Below are 17,531 nucleotides of genomic sequence, written 5' to 3' on the forward strand. Positions count from 1 at the left end.
CCATTCGCTCTATATGACCTAGCCATCTAAGTTGTTGGACTTTAATTCTGTTAACTAGGCTAGTGTCGCTGTACAGCTCGTACAGTTCGTCGTTATATCTCCTCCTCCATTCTCCATTTATGCGTACGGGACCAAAACTTACCCGAAGAATTTTTCTCTCAAAGCATCCTAAGACAAGCAAGTGCAAGATATTTGAATATTTACGTGGCACAAACTTGGTGAACCAAGCAGTACAAAACAGTTGATAAATTAAGAGAATTTTTCTTCTGCATTCAAACTATGTTATTATGCTGGAATCAGGACTATTACCTCTATTCAAACGAACCCTAAAAATGCAAATTGACTTTAACTGAAACTGCATTCCTTGAACGTACATTTCGACCAAGGCATCTAATTAGTTTTCTATTGTCATACATTTTAAACTTAGAACTTTACTTCACTAACTTCTACCTTCTTCCACTCATCTTTCCAATAAAATTGTCTTTAATTGTAAGCAATTTTGTTTAGCATTTGGCCTATCAGATACTAGAAACTTGCCTTACTTTCGAGTCCCTTTTGTGGTCTGAACCTGCCCATTGCTCTGTAAAGTTCTTCTCTATACATACTGTCATACGCGGTCTTAAAATCGATTAATGGTTGCAGGTAATTGATTTGAAGTGCGTGGTGTTCTTCCAAGGTCTATCGTAATGCGAATATTTGCTCAATGGTGGACTTTCCTAACCTATCCCGAACTACAGAAAGTATCTTATAGACGATGTCCAGGAAACTGATAACCGATTAGTTGGCGCAGTTCTGAGGGTCTCTTTTCTTGAGTGCTGGGCAAACTATGCTGCAGATGAGTTGATGCCTATTCCTGATCAAGTCATCGCCAATTCTTATAAAAGAGCTATTTTAAGGGAAGCATTGAAATCTCATGGTTTAGAGAAAATATTATATTTAGTAATAGAAAAACTTTTAGTAAACTTATATTTTAGATTGTAAAGCATTTTGTGAATGCTATCTGTCTTTGTAAGCCTTTAGAAACAATAAGAATTTTGTTTAATCATTAACGGGAAATACCTATTGTATAAATCTATATTTTCTCATTTCAGATTATGGGACGTTCGAAATCAAAATAAATGCATAAAAGTCTACCGTGGTCACATAGCTCATGTGAATTCAGTTAAATTTTCTCCAGACGGTTTATGGATAGCATCTGCTGGCACAGAAGGATCCGTAATTCTCTGGGACATCCGCAAGAGTAAACTTATTATGGATTTTACAGAAAAAGAGCCATCGGTCACATGCATTCAATTTCATCCCTTCGAATTCCTACTGGCCGTAGGTCGAATCGATGGTACCATAAGCATATATGATTTGGAAAGCCAGATTAGAATTTCAAAAACCGATACAACAACTCCGTTCAGTGGTTATCCGATCAAATGTATTACATTTAGGTAAATAAATAAAAATGCCTTTAATTTTTATTTTATGCAATATTTTGTTTGTTATTATACTTACAGTGAAAATGGGGAATGTCTTTTTGTGGGTACATCAGTAGGAATTTCAGTCATTGGCTGGGAACCAGACAGAGAGTTTGACAATATAGAATCTATGTGGCATGCGATGGGCGATATGAAAATTGTTAACAGAAAACTTGTAAGTTAAATCAATTAAAAAAATAAGTATAAAAACATTAATAACAAATAAAATTAAATATTGTAGCTTTGTGGATCCTATGAACAAGATTATGTAGCTATTCATGCTCTTACTATCGATCGAGTTATACCATTTTACAATCCGTCCAATTCACCTTTTAGTCATAATCAAACAACACGAAAAAGTTTTTCCAGAGGCCATCAAAAACTACGTCTATCTATAGGGGGTCCCAAACAAACTCGTCTCGTTGAAGAAAACGAAGAACGAAGTCCCAGCTTAGACGGACAATCTTCACCAAATTTGAGCTTAGAGCTAGTTGATGATATGGAAGATACACCGAGTGCTCCGAACTCAAACGGAGTTAGTGTACATTTTGACCTATATGGACCTGGTCAAAAGGTAAACCCTTACATTTTTCCATCGATTTCATCAGAAACAACAAGCTACAGCAGTGGTGGTTATGAAGGACCAAGTTCGTTAAAAATGCCAGGTGAACGGGATGTCTACAAGTTTAATCGGATTGTCGACATGCACGCCAATGAGATTGAATATAACCTTAACGACAGCAATCCGCCCATCATCTCAAATTACAATGGTAGTGAATTGGTCGAAGACTTCCCCGTAAACAGTGCCCAGAATTATTCAAACAATGTTCAGAAAACAGCAAAATCCAAGACAACATCGCATGTTCAGAAACGGACCAGTCAGATAGCAATATCTAACAAAAGTTCCAACTTTCAAAGTCGGAGTAAATTGTCTAATGTTTCATCGGTTAGTACAACAGATTTGCACAAAATTGACGACAATGTGGTGATGAAAAAGTCTTCATCTTCGACGATATCAGCAAAAGTGAAACGTGAGGCGGATTTTAACAAGGAAAATGCAAAAAATAAAAATATAGCTGCGCGAAAAGCTCCAACGAGATCAAAGACATCGCTGGATCTCCGACCACAACCTATTCCTTCGCAAACCCATTCACAAAAGATTTCATCGAATGCAACCACAGAAATGAATAACTCACAATCTATCAGTATTTATACGAATAATGTAAGTATAAATTTTGTTTTTGTAATTTAAAAATTGGAGAATTTAGGTAAATTATGAACTTTGAATTCTCTAAAAAGTAGTATAATTCTTTTACTAACTGCCCTATCGTCGTTCGTTAACATTGTGCATAGAGAAATACCGAAATAAGTCAATATCTTCAGGTACGCACCATTGAATATTCCCTCCATCATAAAGAGTTCAGTATTGTTGCTTTCCTTGATATTTTAGGTGCCTTTAACAACGTGCATTCACATCTGCCCTATCATCCCTAAACGTAGAGAGTTTACTTGGCGAGTTAATTCATTTAATGCTAACTAGCAGAATAATTAACTCAAAACAACTCTTCTGGCAGACTATTCGTTAGTAGAGCGTGTTCTATCCCCTCTCCTCTGGAACCTAGTGATGAATGAAATCCTTACTAGTCTGGTTGCGGAAAGTTTTAGGGTGATCGCCTATGCTGACGACATTCCAGGTAACTGTAAGGCAGATGAACTCGCTAAGAACGGTACAGTGCAGCCCATCCTACCACGTTTGGCAAATACGAGCATAACAATCGCTGGTTGTTAACTGTTGCTAATGCAAGACGCTATGAAGAAGGCAAACACCAGGTGAAATAACATCACCACGTGTCAGGTCACAAAAAAACATCTGTCCAACAATAGATTTAAAACGTTTAATTTGCTAAGCAGATCGCATATAAGCTCGATAATAGGTGTCATAACCTGACACTGTCTGATAGAAAAGCAGGCGTATTCTCAAATGACTTTTGAAGAAGCTGTGTGGACGAGGAAGAGCAGGAAACAGTTCTTCATCTTCTCTGTACATGCCCTGCTCTAACTCGAAAACACAAGAATTACCTAGGAGAATTCTTTTTTAACGATCTACATAAATCTTATCAGCATAATCAGCCTCTTACGTTTCGTAAGGGACTCAAACTGGTTCCATTGAGCTTAGGAGGAAGCCTCAAGATCTATGTGGTATCTCGATTGCCCATTAATCTGGACAGCCACTTTTACCTATCCTAACCTCAGGTACTCCCGAAATAGCGTACACTATAAAAAAAATAAATTTCCTACATTAAATGAAATGACTGGCGCAAAGGAATTGTTGAGAGTTGTTAATCACTAGGTCCTAGTTCTCTACGGACTGTTGCGGTAACAATCTTATTTCTTTTATGAAAATTAACTTATTTGGGTCTGACAAAGGCGAATTGTTAGGAGAAAACCGAATATGCAATTCGATTTCAATTCTTCATGTTTTCAACATTCAGGCCAGACAACACCCGATGGAGTGTGTGCAGACATTTTCGCTGAGTTGAACCACCTAACTCAGCTAGTCAACGAGCCCACCTGAATATCGTACGTTGAAGGTCGATCAGAAAACACTCTTGACTTGTTTCTTACCTCTGACCCTGATAAGTACACTGTTAGTGTTCTATCTCCTCTAGGCACATCTGACCATTGTGTTATATCAGCAAATTTCTCGTGTCAAAACTGTTCAGTTAAAGAAAGAGCTCCTAAGACAACCGTTTGGCAATACGAGAAAGCCAACTGGGACAGGCTCAATAATTACTTCAGGATCTTTAACTGGTCACTATGCTTCGTCGATAGTGACGTTGACGCCAGCGCTGATATGATCACAAGTTTATTTCTCCTGGGAATGAGAACTTTTATACCGAATAGGGTTAAAAGTATCAGACCCAAGGAAAACGCATGGTTCGATGCGAGCTGTAACGAGGTTATTAGGGCCAAAGAGGTAGTTTCCGTTGCTATAAGGCCAACCGTACTGAGGAAAGCCGGAAAAAGTTTAAACAAGCCAGGAAGGCCTGCAATGGCGGACTAAATTTTTACATGACCAAAAGTTACGGCAAAAAATACTGCAATGTCCCAAAGGCAGTAAAAATTTTTAGTCATTTGTAAAAAACATGAAGAATTCGTCCTCTTCTTCGGTTCCTATACTCGTTGTCAATTACACTCCTTTTGTTAGCTCTTTAAAGAAAGCTAATCTCTTTGGTAGGCAATTCGCCGCCAATTCTACGCTGCCAGTGAGTGTCATGACTCCACCTGTACTTGAGCGAATAAGTGATTCTACGGGACCAATCTTTTTTCGCACTCGTACTGTGGCCAGAGTCCTAAGAGATCTAAACACACATAAATCCGCTGGTCCGGATGGTATCCCCGCTATTGTTCTGAAGAGGTGTTCTTCAACGCTGGCAAAACCACTGCGTAAGCTTTTTCATCTGTCCTACTTCTTCGGTCTCGTCCCGATCGGAAACGCTGATTAATTATCAGATCAAGAAATATCTCGAAGATCGAAAACTTCTTAATGACCGACAATATGGCTTTCGTAGCAATAGGTCCACTGGTGATCTCATGGTTCATCTCACCGAAGAGTGGAAAAAAATCTTAACATAGTTTTGGAGAAAGTAAGATTATTGCACTCGATATTTCAAAAGCATTTGGTAGGGTTTGGTATCAGGCTCTCTTATCGAAAATGCGTGCTTTCGGTTTTCATGAATCCCTGCTTCATTGGATTAGTAATTACTTTTGTATCATTCAATACAAGTTGTATTGGATGGATTCAAGTCTGAAAACCATAAAATAAATGCTGGTGTGCCCCAGGGCTCTGTTTTATCTCCAACACTCTTTCTCGTTTTTATTAATGATCTCCTGTCTGCAACATCTAATCCCATACATTGTTTCGCTGACGATAGTACTCTTAGCTTTTCATATTTGTTTTCAGACTCATATCCCTCTTCTTCGGATGTGGAACTGCAACATCAAAATGTGATAAGCTCATTAAATTCCGACCTAAACAACATTGTTCAATGGGGATTAAAAAACCGCGTGGAATTTAATGCTTCGAAAACCCAATGCTGTCTTGTATCGTTAAAGCGTGATATAGCCCTTTGCCATTATCCATGGATGGCACTTGCTTCAATGAGACTGAACACCTCGATATTCTCGGTATGTGTGTCACCAACCACCTCTTGTGGAATGATCACATACGTGATGTTGCCAAAAATGCCGCAAGGTGTTTGGGTTTCCTTAGGTGATGCAAGAAATATTTCACACCTTCTGATCTAGCTGTTATCAACAAGACTTACATACGTCCAAAGCCCATCTCTGGGCTGGTGCTCCTGCAACTTACTTAAGCCTCTTGGATAGTATTGAACGTAGAGCATTTAAATTGATAGATGATAATATTATCATAAGTTCATTTAGTTCGCTTGAACATCGTCGTAAGGTCTCTTGTCTGACCCTTTTTTACCCTTATTTTAACGGCTTATGTGCTAGTAAAATAGCCAGTTGCATTCCTTCCCTTAAACAGTTCAACCGTAATACTCGAGCTTCTAGGAATGCTCATCACTCTGTCTTTCCTAGTCATTGCAATATTCAGGAATTCAAAACCAATGTGCACCGACATCTCCTTTTAAACCCTCTCTCCTGTGCCTCTGCATAATAAGGGTAGTAATATCCCCTTGAGGATGTTTATTATAAAAAAAAATTAATTAAGTGACTGGCACAAAAGAGTTGTTGAAAGTTGTTAATCACTAGACACTGGTTTTCTACGGACGGTTGCGCTACCAAATTTATTTGTTTTATGTAAATTAACTTACTTGGGAGAAACCCCAATTTGCAATTCAAAAAAGAGAATTTTTGTTACATTTTGAAACATGAACGAGGTAATGTCATGTTATGGCGTCTATAGCTCCAAGTAGAACTATAACCTTTGAATTTATAATTGTGCTATAGGGACAAATAGAAGCGTAAAAACTTGATTAAACCATCAGCATTATACTTCCAACAGGATAACGATCCTAAACACACGAATGGAATGTTTGATTTATAATGCTAAAAACCATTTCAAGACACCACCTCAGTCACCGGACATCTAATCGAGCATTTTTAGGAATAAATCAAGTGAAAGTTCTAGAACTACAACGCAAGGTACAAAAGTCAATTAAAGATAAAGGTTACCGATATTTGGGAGAATAAACCCCCGACTTTTACAAAAAATCATGTCGAATCGATTCTACGTTGATTACAAATTGTGATGAAGGTTAAAGATAGCCGCACAAACTATTAATCTGCAAATTTTGTGCCATGTATTTGAAGAAATTTGAGTTTTTTATTTGAATTGTTTATAAAAACATTGCATTTTAAACAGGAAAACAGTTTTTTGAGAGTAACTGCATTAAAATATATCTTTTTCATTTGCAAGGTACAACGAATGCACAACAACCGAATAGATGACAGTTTGGAAATCCAAATGTTAGCCTCATCCCATGAGGAAGTATACCAAGAACTGAACAACCGCCATGCGACCTTACAACTAATCAGAAATTCAACAAGGTAATTAGTCCCTATTTTTTAAATGTGCATCTCTATTTAAGGCTTTATTTACTTATTTTAAAAAATAGATCGCATGATATAGTGGGTGCACTTAAACAAGCGATAAAGATGAACGGCCGAACAGTTTTTGTTGACCTGCTTGGCGCCATTCTAGAAAAAACGTAAGATCAATTGTTTGTTTTTTTTAATGTGAGTTGTTTTTTACTTTTAAAGTTTCTTAATGTTTAGATCGTCTTGGAATCTAGATCTATGTTTGTTACTCCTGCCAGAAATCTATGAACTCCTACAGAGTCAACACAAGTTGTAAGTTCAGAAAATCAACTCTTAATGTTTTTTTTATTTTATTATACTGTTTTGATATTTCAGTCATTATACCCGCGCATGTGACACTCTTCGAGTGATTCTGTCTAATTTCTTGCCAATAATTCAAGATAATATCGATCCATGGTCGGCAAGTGGACTAGGAGTCGATGTTACCCGAGAAGAACGAACACGTAAATGCATTGAGTGTCAACATTGGCTTCAACGAATACGTAACATCTCGGAACCTCCTCAGCACATTGGTTCCACATTATCACAGCTTCAAAATATGATTGTGAATATCTAGAGAAAAAATTAACTTGCTAGCCCCTGAGGTTATTTATTGTATGTCCGCATGAGCGTGTTCCATCATTTTGTTTGACCATTTATATTTATAATTATTTTTGATGTGATGTCCTGAGGTGTGATTAAATGAAATATAGTAATTAAAATAATTCAGAATAATATTAGACACACAACAACAAAAATAACAAAATTAAAAAAGAAAATAACTAACAAATTCGGGCAGAAAAGTAAATAAGAAAGAGTGATGCGAACTCACTTTAAAATAATATAGATTTATTTTAATTTAAATTTGAAGCCAGCACGTATGATGTATGATTGTTTATCGAAAAAGTTTACAAAAGTTTAAAAAGCCAATGGATTTTTTATCATATTTATAAGATCCTCATTAAAATGCGTGTTAGGCTTAAATAAGGAAAGTAGACACTAATAAAATATTCGTCTAAGTAAAACAAAGATCTAATTCGACATAATTCTGTTGTAAAATATTTGTTCGAATAATATTGGTAGGGATGTTGCAATGTACCCAATTATTGGATAATATGATGATAGATTTAATCTATGTACATTAAAACTTGTCAAACAATTATATGCCTTGAGAACCTTTAAAATTCTAAAGTTATTAAATTATAATGAGAATTCCAATGAAAGTTGGACTTTTCTGGTTCACTAGCATACATCGAGCATCTTAAATTAAAGCATGAGAATGTGAACAACCTGAACCACAACAAATGACTTTGCTTCTAAAGGACAAACATGATGTTTTTATGTAATGAGGGTAACTCTATTTAACTTGCATTTTGTGATCTAGAACCAATAAGATTCTAAGCTCAATCGTAGTGGAACACATTTTGTTTCTATTGCATTCAATATTTGTATCGGTTATGCTTGCATGATAGTGATGTTTTTTTTTATACTAACATAACGAGGTCTTAGAAACTGCTGACGATACAATTTTTTTGACGTATTTAAAAAGGTTTAGAACGGCTTGTGTTATCCATACTCAATTTAGAACGGCTTTGTGTTATCGATGCTAAATTGTTTGTACATCGTTACAGTAAATGATAATTTTGAAAATCAGGCTAAATCGATGCCTGCCACCATCGGCAAAACAAATGTCTTCTTTAAATTATGTTTGCATAAGAAAATATCTTATCACATCCAGAATCAATGTTTTAGTTATGATAGTCTAACATTTCATATCTAATCATCGAAATATAAATATTATGTTCGCTATTGTGTTTTGTATGGATGTACCCTTATGTATTTAATAACAGACCCTACTGCCTTCGAATAAACTACTCTTATCCAACCGGCTCCCAATTGATATTAAAAACACCGATTTTATACATTCCCTTATATCTCTTATAAAAAAAAGTAATGTGAATTGTTTCGCTACCCTTTTATATTTATTCTAATTTATAATGAATAACCATTTGAAAAACAAAAAAACAACAAATTAGTCACAAGAAACCACCATCAATAATATTTAGTTAAGTATAAATAGTAACAAACAAAAAATATAATTTTCATTTATGTGTAAGAAAGTGCCTTTACAACATAACGTATAAATATTAACGAATAATACTAGAAACAAAAAAGAGAAGATAACCATGTGAAAAATCGAGAATATAAATGAGTGAAGTAAATTTTGATACTACTTTTAACAAATATAATACATATTTATGTATTTACTTTATCCGAAATACTAACACAACTCCTTACTTTAGTAATTACATAAAAAAATAAAGAAAACAAACGAAGAAATCGACTTTTTAAATGTATGAAGTTAAAAATATGTTTGCTGAATAATAATAAAAACAAAAAACTAAATTACATTTACTTAATTCGAAATCCAAATGTTAATTTTTATATTTTTATTTCAATTTCAATTTAAAAAAAAAAAACAACCTAAATAAATAAAATAAAACAAGTCTAGATAATAAAAGAAAGCAATGTAAATTTATTTTTGTACTTCAAGCGTAAAAAAAGACAACTTCCTAATTGTATAAAATTATTTAATAACAAATATAACCACCACTTTTGTACGAATTAAATTATGATCTCTTTTAACGAGTCAATTTAAATTTAAATATTTTGTATTAAAAACAAGAATAATTCATAGACTATTAAGAAACATTTTGTAAAACAATTTTCTCTTCATATTATTACTCACATAAATTTCAAAAGTTTAATTCAAAAGGCTTGAACTATTACTATTTTCACAAATAGTTCGTTGACAGAAGACAGTACTAGTAAGTTTTGTAATGTTAATAATAATTACTTATTCAACTTGATGTTGATAAAGTGATTAAAATGTGACCAAGTTTTTGTTATGAACATCCTAGAATGAAGTCAGTTTAGGATTGCCATACATAAAGTAACTGAAATACTATCTACATAGGTATACTGCTTATAATACATTGAACTACTTTCCAAATTTCTAAGCACATTTTTTAAAAAACTAAAACAATGAAAAGAACAAAACTTGCTATAACAAAAACACATATCAGAATGAAAATATTACTTATAATATTTTCTTAAAAGAATGCGATGTCAATTTAAATTTAAAAGCAAATTGAAATTATTAACTTATCAACTGAAATTTCATAAATTAAGTCAGTTCATATATTTTGTAATCTCTCTCAGCAGGCTTTGTACTTAACTGCAATATGCTTACATCTAAAATCTTAAACTAAATCTAGCCCGTACATTAATATCAAAGTCGGAACTTGTTTAATTTAATTATGTAGATAGCGTTATATAAAAACAAAACTAAAATAACTGGTATTTTAAATTATAAATTCAAAAAGAAAATATAAAACGGAAACAAAAGAACAATTAATTTTCATTTGATTTTCATTTGCTGTTAAATCAGTCGTTTTGTTGTTAATAATAAAAGTTGGTGATTAATTTATATTTATTTTTAAGGAACAACTAATTTGTAAGTTAAAGAATTTTTAGTTAATTATATTAATGAGTTTATTTTATGATTTAAAACTAATATATATATTAATAAAATTTATAAAACATAACTTAGAAGTCATTTAAATTACAAAAAAAACTTGATTGATATTAAGAGGCTGCGAATCGACTGGGACGCGCGAACAAAAGACCCTGTTTACAAATAGTACCTATTTGTGTTTTTAAATTTTGTTTATCTTCAATAATTTTAATGCAATTTAATTAATAAAAAAACCTTGATCTATTAAATTCTTTTTCGAAAATCGTTAGAGCGGTTTTTTAAATTAATTTTGTATTAATTAAATTTTAGTAAACTTCAAGGATTTTGTTATTCTCAGTGAATTTTTATACTGAGTTTTGGTCGTTTATTAACTTGAAAAGAAGGTCTGTTAAAATCGTTAATTCTATGCTCTTTAAAGGGATCGAATCCTTGGACAGAAATAACTCAGTCGAATTGTTTGCTGACTTTTTTTAATCAGTCTACTCTTCTTTTGCATTTAAAAGTAATTCTTTGTACAGAACTTAGTAAAAAAGATTGATCTTTGTTCATTCTTAATAAGTAGTGATGAAATTTTATCTGCGATGAACTCTCTAACGTCAAATGTTATTTCCGGTCAAGATGGCACACCCGCCTTAATTCTGAAAAAGTGTTGTAATTCGCTTTATTGTCAGTTACTTTCTATCTTCACAAAATCTCTTTCGGAGGGTTACATCTTAAATGAATGGAATATTTCGTAACTTCATAAGTCGGGTGCTAAAAATGATATTGAAAATTATAGTGACTTTTTAAGCATTTTGAGAGAGCTTCCAGGACCACTTCCTTCCATAAGCGAGGCGGGTTGGCATCAGGGTCATGTCAAACTCATGGTTTGTGGCGATCAGAGGTCTTGTGACTTATACAAGCTTGCTGTCAGCCGGTTAGGTGAAGTTTGGCCAGGTGCGAAAATGGAGGTCGTCGCTAAGGAAGATATTCCTAGCAGACCTAGACCTAGACCCGCATTGGCTGGTATTGAGGACATTCTTAAAATGATCAAGGTTTGTAATCCATCCCTGCCGACGCATAACTGGAACATCGCCAAGCTAGAGAAAGTGCCATTGTGGTACTCAAAAAAGAATCCTTGGCTCCTTTAGCCGTGACCAATTGCTCTATAAATGATGGTTTCGAATCCATCAAAATTCGAAATATAAAAAAGACGAGGCTATCGCGGATAACAGGCCTCTAACAACAATCGAAAGTGAAATCGCGGTTGATGGACCTGGGACGTCGTCTTCTCTCCCACAAGAGGGTGACTCCAGTCACGACTCTACGCTCTAAATAAGTCGACAACAGTCCATCCTTAATGGCGACTGAGGACGACTTTAACATGATTCTTCTGAGCGAGGACGAACTTCCGGGTTCATCCTCAGGCTCAGAGGATAAGAACAAAACCGTGGTGGAGGTTGATCTGCCTAATGCTGTAGTTAGTACAGATTAATCTCCAACACTCCATAAAGGTCTCGGCCTCACTTCTTCTCCGTCTGACAAGAAACGGGGAAGACATTCTCCTGATCCAAGAGCCATTTATTGTGAGATCCTTTGTTCGAGGACTCAAGACTGCTGAGTACTACGCACTGTATGAGACAGATAAAAGTGAACCTAGAAGTTGCATACTAGTGAATCGTAGCATTAATGTATTTTTACTCCATTATTTCATTGACAATGAAACCACCGTAGCTAGGCTAGAAACAACCAAAGGAAGTTTCTGGCTAGTGTCGGTGTATTTTGGCCATTACCCACCATCACGACAGAGGTGAGTCTCTTTTTGATTATATTCTTGTTACTAACCTCTTAGTAAGTAATGTTGGAAATGAACCAACCTTCATCACTAAAACTCGACAAGAAGTCCTAGACATAGCTCTTGTCTCCGAAATTATACATCATATGATCTTGGACTGGAAAGTATCCAAGGACACTCGTTTTCGATAATAGATATATCCAGTTCAATATTGACTTTTCGAAATTATCGAAAAACTGACTGGGTTTCATACAGGAACTTTTTACAAAGTTTACTAAAACTTGGACCATCTAGTCCTTTCTCTAACGCTAACGAACTTGACAACAAAGTCAATGACCTCACCTTAGCTATTAACAGATCGCTAGAAATTACTTGTCTACTTATACTTACAATGGGCCATTAAACTGGTCTATGTGTGTCCGATTCCATCATGGATAGCCACTTTAACCTAACCTAGAGGTATATGTAAACTCTCAAGTTATTAGAAAGCTTAATGAAAAAGAAACTAGATTTTTTAACGTGTGAGTATTTGGCTGCATAGCTTTGTCACTGGTAGTTCTACGGTGACAAATTTAACTTATTTCACATCATATGTTATTAATACCATGGAAGAAAGATCTCAAATCGAGGCCGTTTATACGGATTTCAGTAAGGTTTTGATTCAGTGAACCTTTTAACAATATTAAAAAAAAGGCTTGAAATATTTCGATTTCATTCAAAAATGCTTCGTTGATTATCTCCATATCTCACTGGCAGAACTCAACAAGTTCACATAAATAACTTATGCTCTAAGGCACGTCATAAAAGCCATCTTGGTCCACTCTTTTCATTGTTTTTATTGTTGATATTCTTTTAGTGATGCGATTGTCTGATGTATGCAGATGACTTCAAAATGTTTTTAAAAGTAAAAAGTTTTAAAGATTGCCAGAAAGTTAAATCTGACCTAATAGTTTATCCTATTGGTGTCATGTCAATAATCTTAAATTTAATATTAAAAATGTAATATGATTTATTTCTCAAGGAAAACTTGTTACGGTAAAATTTACCACAACAATGACTAGCCTTCGATTCCATGACTTCCCTATTCTACTTTCTTTGCTGCTGCAAAATATTGGTGAGGTTGAGGGCAACAATGGTTCCATCAGCCAGTAGTGTACTTAGCCAATATGTTGCAAAAGCAATAAAACAGGTGTCCCAGCGATCATGATGACCAAATGGAACGGGTGATTCCAAAATTGATATGCGGACGGGCGGCCTCGCGTTCCAGCATCTTTTATTCCGGCGGACGAGCCGAAAAGTTATAAATGTTCTTTATTTTTGTGTGATTAACTTAAAGTAGTATATAATTTTTTTATTTAAATTTACTTAAATTATGAATTGTACAAAATGGGTTTTGCTGCCGGTAAATTTTAATAGTAAGAATAAGTTTTGACATTTTGAAAAAATTGTATTTTTTTTATAACACTCCTTTCTACATATCCGAACCTATTTTAATTGAATTGCCACTTCGAATTCCGCGTTAATAATACATTATTAGGAAAAAGCCTAATTAAGGCTCCTTCTCGATTTGATTCTCTTTTTTCAATTTTTCTGAACTCGAAATTACGTTTCGGAAACACATCTAACACCTTGTCGAAACCATGCTTGTATGTGTGAGAGTAAAGTTTCGATGAGAATCTACAACGGTTGCTTTCTCGGTTAGCATCAAGCTTCCAGGAAGCCGTAATCCCGTGACCGACGATCTCGAAAGCGATTGGTTGAGTTGTATGTATGTGTGAATGATTGGAATGGATGAGGGAGGACGGATAGTTAGAAACAAAAACACTCTAGTAAAGATATAAATCCTTCGTACGTATCACCCTCCAAAACCCATTTGTTTACATTGTTGTATTTGTAATGTGAACGAATTCAACGAGAAAAAATTGACGTGTTTTCACGCATACATAGACACACTTACTGAGTTTTTTGGGGAAATTTAATAAATTGGAGGAGAAATTACACGCACACTATGAAAAAGTTTCTGAGGCTGATTTCCGGTTTAGCTTGTAGGCAAACCAAGATGTCTACCGGGGATTTATATCTTTATATAGAGCGTTTTTGGTTAGAAAGTTTCGCTTGGAAGGCACTCTGAGGAGAACCATGAAAGCGAAAAGTAGAGTTGTAAAAAAGATAGAGGAATTTTGGAGGAAAAGAAAATATAAATTAAGAAGAATATAATTTCATTAGCTTAGATCAAAAGGAGGAAATTTAACTAATCTAAACAGGATTCGAGGTGGGAAAGAAAAAGGAAAAAAATAGGGATAGCAGAAAGAAGGAATACCAAAAAAAGCTAAGTAGTTGTATTTAATTTCAAATAGAAATATATATATGCATATACTCATACGAAATATACATATATATTTTTTTATCGTAGTGCGTTTTCATTTTGTTCGGTTATTGCGTTAAGACCCATTTTTTTTTTTAACTTTTTCACTTTTTTTGTTCAAACAATCGGCACCGTTCACCGCCTGTTGTCAGCTGGCTTGGCTTGAGTTGTTGTCTGAGCTGGTCTTTATATGGATGTAAATGCAAAATTCCTGAGAACAGGCTCTACAATATCTGTAACCCATCCAGTTTCTCTAAATTTCTTCACAATTTTGCCTATTGCTTGCGTAGTTGGACGATTATGTAAAACAAACTCTCCTCTTAGAACACGATATGTGGCTGTGGCAGAATCACCATTTCTTAGTAGGTTTAAACAATGGTCGCATTCACAAAGCTAATAGCTACTCAGTCAAAGGATTCTGATTGCCTAAATCTAACTACAAAAGTAGTTGAAATTCCCCCTCCGACGTACTGTACACTGGTTTTGACGTTTCACAATCAGAGGGCCGATTCCAGAAAGCGCGGCGGATCGCTTTTAATGGCGGATTTGTGTTTTTATATTCTCAAAAGCGATTCGCTTTCCATTTGGAAAGCGAAAGTTTTTTCCAACAAAATGTCATTCTTCTAGTGAATTTTGAAAGCGACAGGCGTAATAGTGGCGGATTTCAACAAAATGTAAACAAAAATAAGTTTTATTTGTGTTTTTTTTAAATATATTAAATTCAAGATATCCATTACCTATTTTTGTTGAATATTTAACGAAATAATTTTTTTTTTTGATTAAGGAGTAACAAACATACCTCCACGAAGCAATTTGCGACCCTCGTAGAATTCCTAAAAGAGAATAGCGGAATAGCAAAGGGAATTCTAAATGCTCCCAAATATAAGGCCAAAACCAGGGAGCTTTGGGATGAAATTACTGTTGTCCTTAATAGTCTTGGACCTCCAGTAAAAACGTCGGATGGTTGGAAGAAGGTAGGTCGAAGCTTTCTCTCAGTTTCGTGTTCATAATGAATACAAATTCTATTTGCATTGAAGGTATGGAAAGATTTTAAGTATCACATAAAGGATAAATTGCGAGAAAACAAAAAATCCATGCTTGGGACAGGAGGTGGACCGAACAAACAGCATGTGTTCTCAGTCTTAGAAGAAGACATTATTGCTTTGCTGGTCTGTGGTCTCAAAGTAAGGAAATTTGGAACAGCAGATGCTTTGCCAACCAGAGAACCTTTAAAAGAAAAAATCGAACAAATACGTCAAAATCTTTCACCAGAAACCTGTCAACTATTTGAGGAATCTGAAATTTTACTGTCAGGAGAGATAAATGAACAACCGGAAGAAGGAGAATTCGACAAAGAAATGGAAGAGCATGCACAAAAGACACCAACTCGCCACACTAGAACTTCCGCGGCAACATCAAAAAAATTGTTGGAGCTCCAAGTGAACCAACAAAAGATATACCAGGAAAAATCGTTAAATCTCCTAGAAGAGCAGAATAAGTTATTGGAAAGAAAAAATAAAGAACTTAAATTGCAAACGGAAGAGATGAAAAAAATTCGAAGACTAAAGGAACAAAAACTAAAGATTTTAAAAAGAAAAAACGAAATTATGGAAAACGAAAGCAAGGAAAACACAAAACTAAAACTAAGAGAGTTGGAAAGAGTTTGAACTGAAAATGAAAACGTAGAAGACATATCTTCGAAATAACTGAAAGAAGTTAACCTGAAATATTAAGTTCCTGTGAAATGAAGTGCTATTTTTTTTAAACGTTTAGATATATGTAAGTTATTATTTATGATGCGTAATGAAGTGCTATTTTTTTTATAGGTATAGATACATAATTATTTAATTTATTTATAAAATAATAATAAAAAACAAAACATTGAATACTATTTAAAAAGAATCTTTTATACTATCTCGTATTTGCTTTGCAATGTTTTTGAAGTTGCCAGAATTTTGAAGAGCTGCAATTACGACATCATCATCACTATCTTCAGGAGCTAAAAGCTGATGGTCCAAAATCTACTTTGCACTTAATACATACATTGTGTTTTTTTGCTGCTATCTCCTTCCTTGAACTTTTTTTCCATAAAAGCTCTTTCGGAACTGATGGTCCATACAGCAGAGTCAAGGGAGCTCCCACCATAGCTTAGCATTAACGCAAGTAATCCTAAGGGTATGGTCACAAGCCTGTTGTATTTATATCTTATATCTTCTATTTGGTTTTATTGAATTTAAAAAGAAAAAAAAACTATTTAAAGTTCTGAAACCACAATTTTTTCTTATTTTATATATTTGTATTTGTCATTAATATGACAGTTCCGGATTGACTAGATTTGTAGTGCAACTTTGCATTCACAAAGCTATAGTTGAATTTTGAATACGTAGTTTCTAGCTTTGTGAATGCGCCCAATTTGTATGCGTTGTGCGATAGTTAAGCAGTCCATTTTCTCAAATGTCAGACTCTCAACTCTAAAAATATTAGTTTAACTACTTAGTTCGACAAATATCGAATTCAAGCCCTATACTTTTAAAGCACGAAACGGATAACCCGATAAAATATACCGCTTGAAGGTAATCAAATCATGAAAAATTTTAAAAAGATGGAAATGAATGAAATAAAATGCTTGTATTTAATTGTTTTCATTTAAAAATACATATATCTTACAATATACCTTCCAAATATACAGCGATAAGGCATAAAAGATAAGTTATCACTTTTTTCAACTATTCACTAAATAAAAGTTTATTTTTGTGCATTTGGATAGCGGTAGCGCTTACCTAC

General features: G+C 34.3%; 2 protein-coding genes across 2 annotated transcripts in view; both read left to right on the forward strand.

The window, feature by feature from the left end:
* LOC129948595 (katanin p80 WD40 repeat-containing subunit B1) overlaps positions 1-8,353 on the forward strand; it is a 42,395-nt gene extending 34,042 nt beyond the window's left edge. The window contains exons 4-10 of the mRNA XM_056059729.1: positions 1,092-1,436; positions 1,503-1,638; positions 1,705-2,685; positions 6,910-7,040; positions 7,109-7,201; positions 7,269-7,343; positions 7,407-8,353. Coding sequence (XP_055915704.1) covers positions 1,092-1,436; positions 1,503-1,638; positions 1,705-2,685; positions 6,910-7,040; positions 7,109-7,201; positions 7,269-7,343; positions 7,407-7,647 — 2,002 coding nt within the window. The 3' untranslated portion in view covers positions 7,648-8,353. The remainder of the gene's footprint in view (positions 1-1,091; positions 1,437-1,502; positions 1,639-1,704; positions 2,686-6,909; positions 7,041-7,108; positions 7,202-7,268; positions 7,344-7,406) is intronic.
* Positions 8,354-15,247: 6,894 nt separating this feature from the next.
* On the forward strand, positions 15,248-16,414 carry LOC129945048 (uncharacterized). The gene is made up of 3 exons (XM_056054710.1): positions 15,248-15,421; positions 15,532-15,721; positions 15,785-16,414. Coding segments are annotated over exons 1-3 (822 nt in total). The 5' UTR covers positions 15,248-15,419.
* The last annotated feature ends 1,117 nt before the right edge of the window (positions 16,415-17,531 follow it).

Source organism: Eupeodes corollae, chromosome 2, assembly GCF_945859685.1.
Source record: "Eupeodes corollae chromosome 2, idEupCoro1.1, whole genome shotgun sequence".
In the NCBI taxonomy this organism is placed as follows: Eukaryota; Metazoa; Arthropoda; class Insecta; order Diptera; family Syrphidae; genus Eupeodes; species Eupeodes corollae.

Excerpts from the sequence above, each read along its gene's own strand:
- LOC129945048 (XM_056054710.1), top strand. Across the intron at positions 15,722-15,784 it reads CGTCGGATGGTTGGAAGAAG|GTATGGAAAGATTTTAAGTA; the intron begins GTAGGTCGAAGC and ends TTTGCATTGAAG.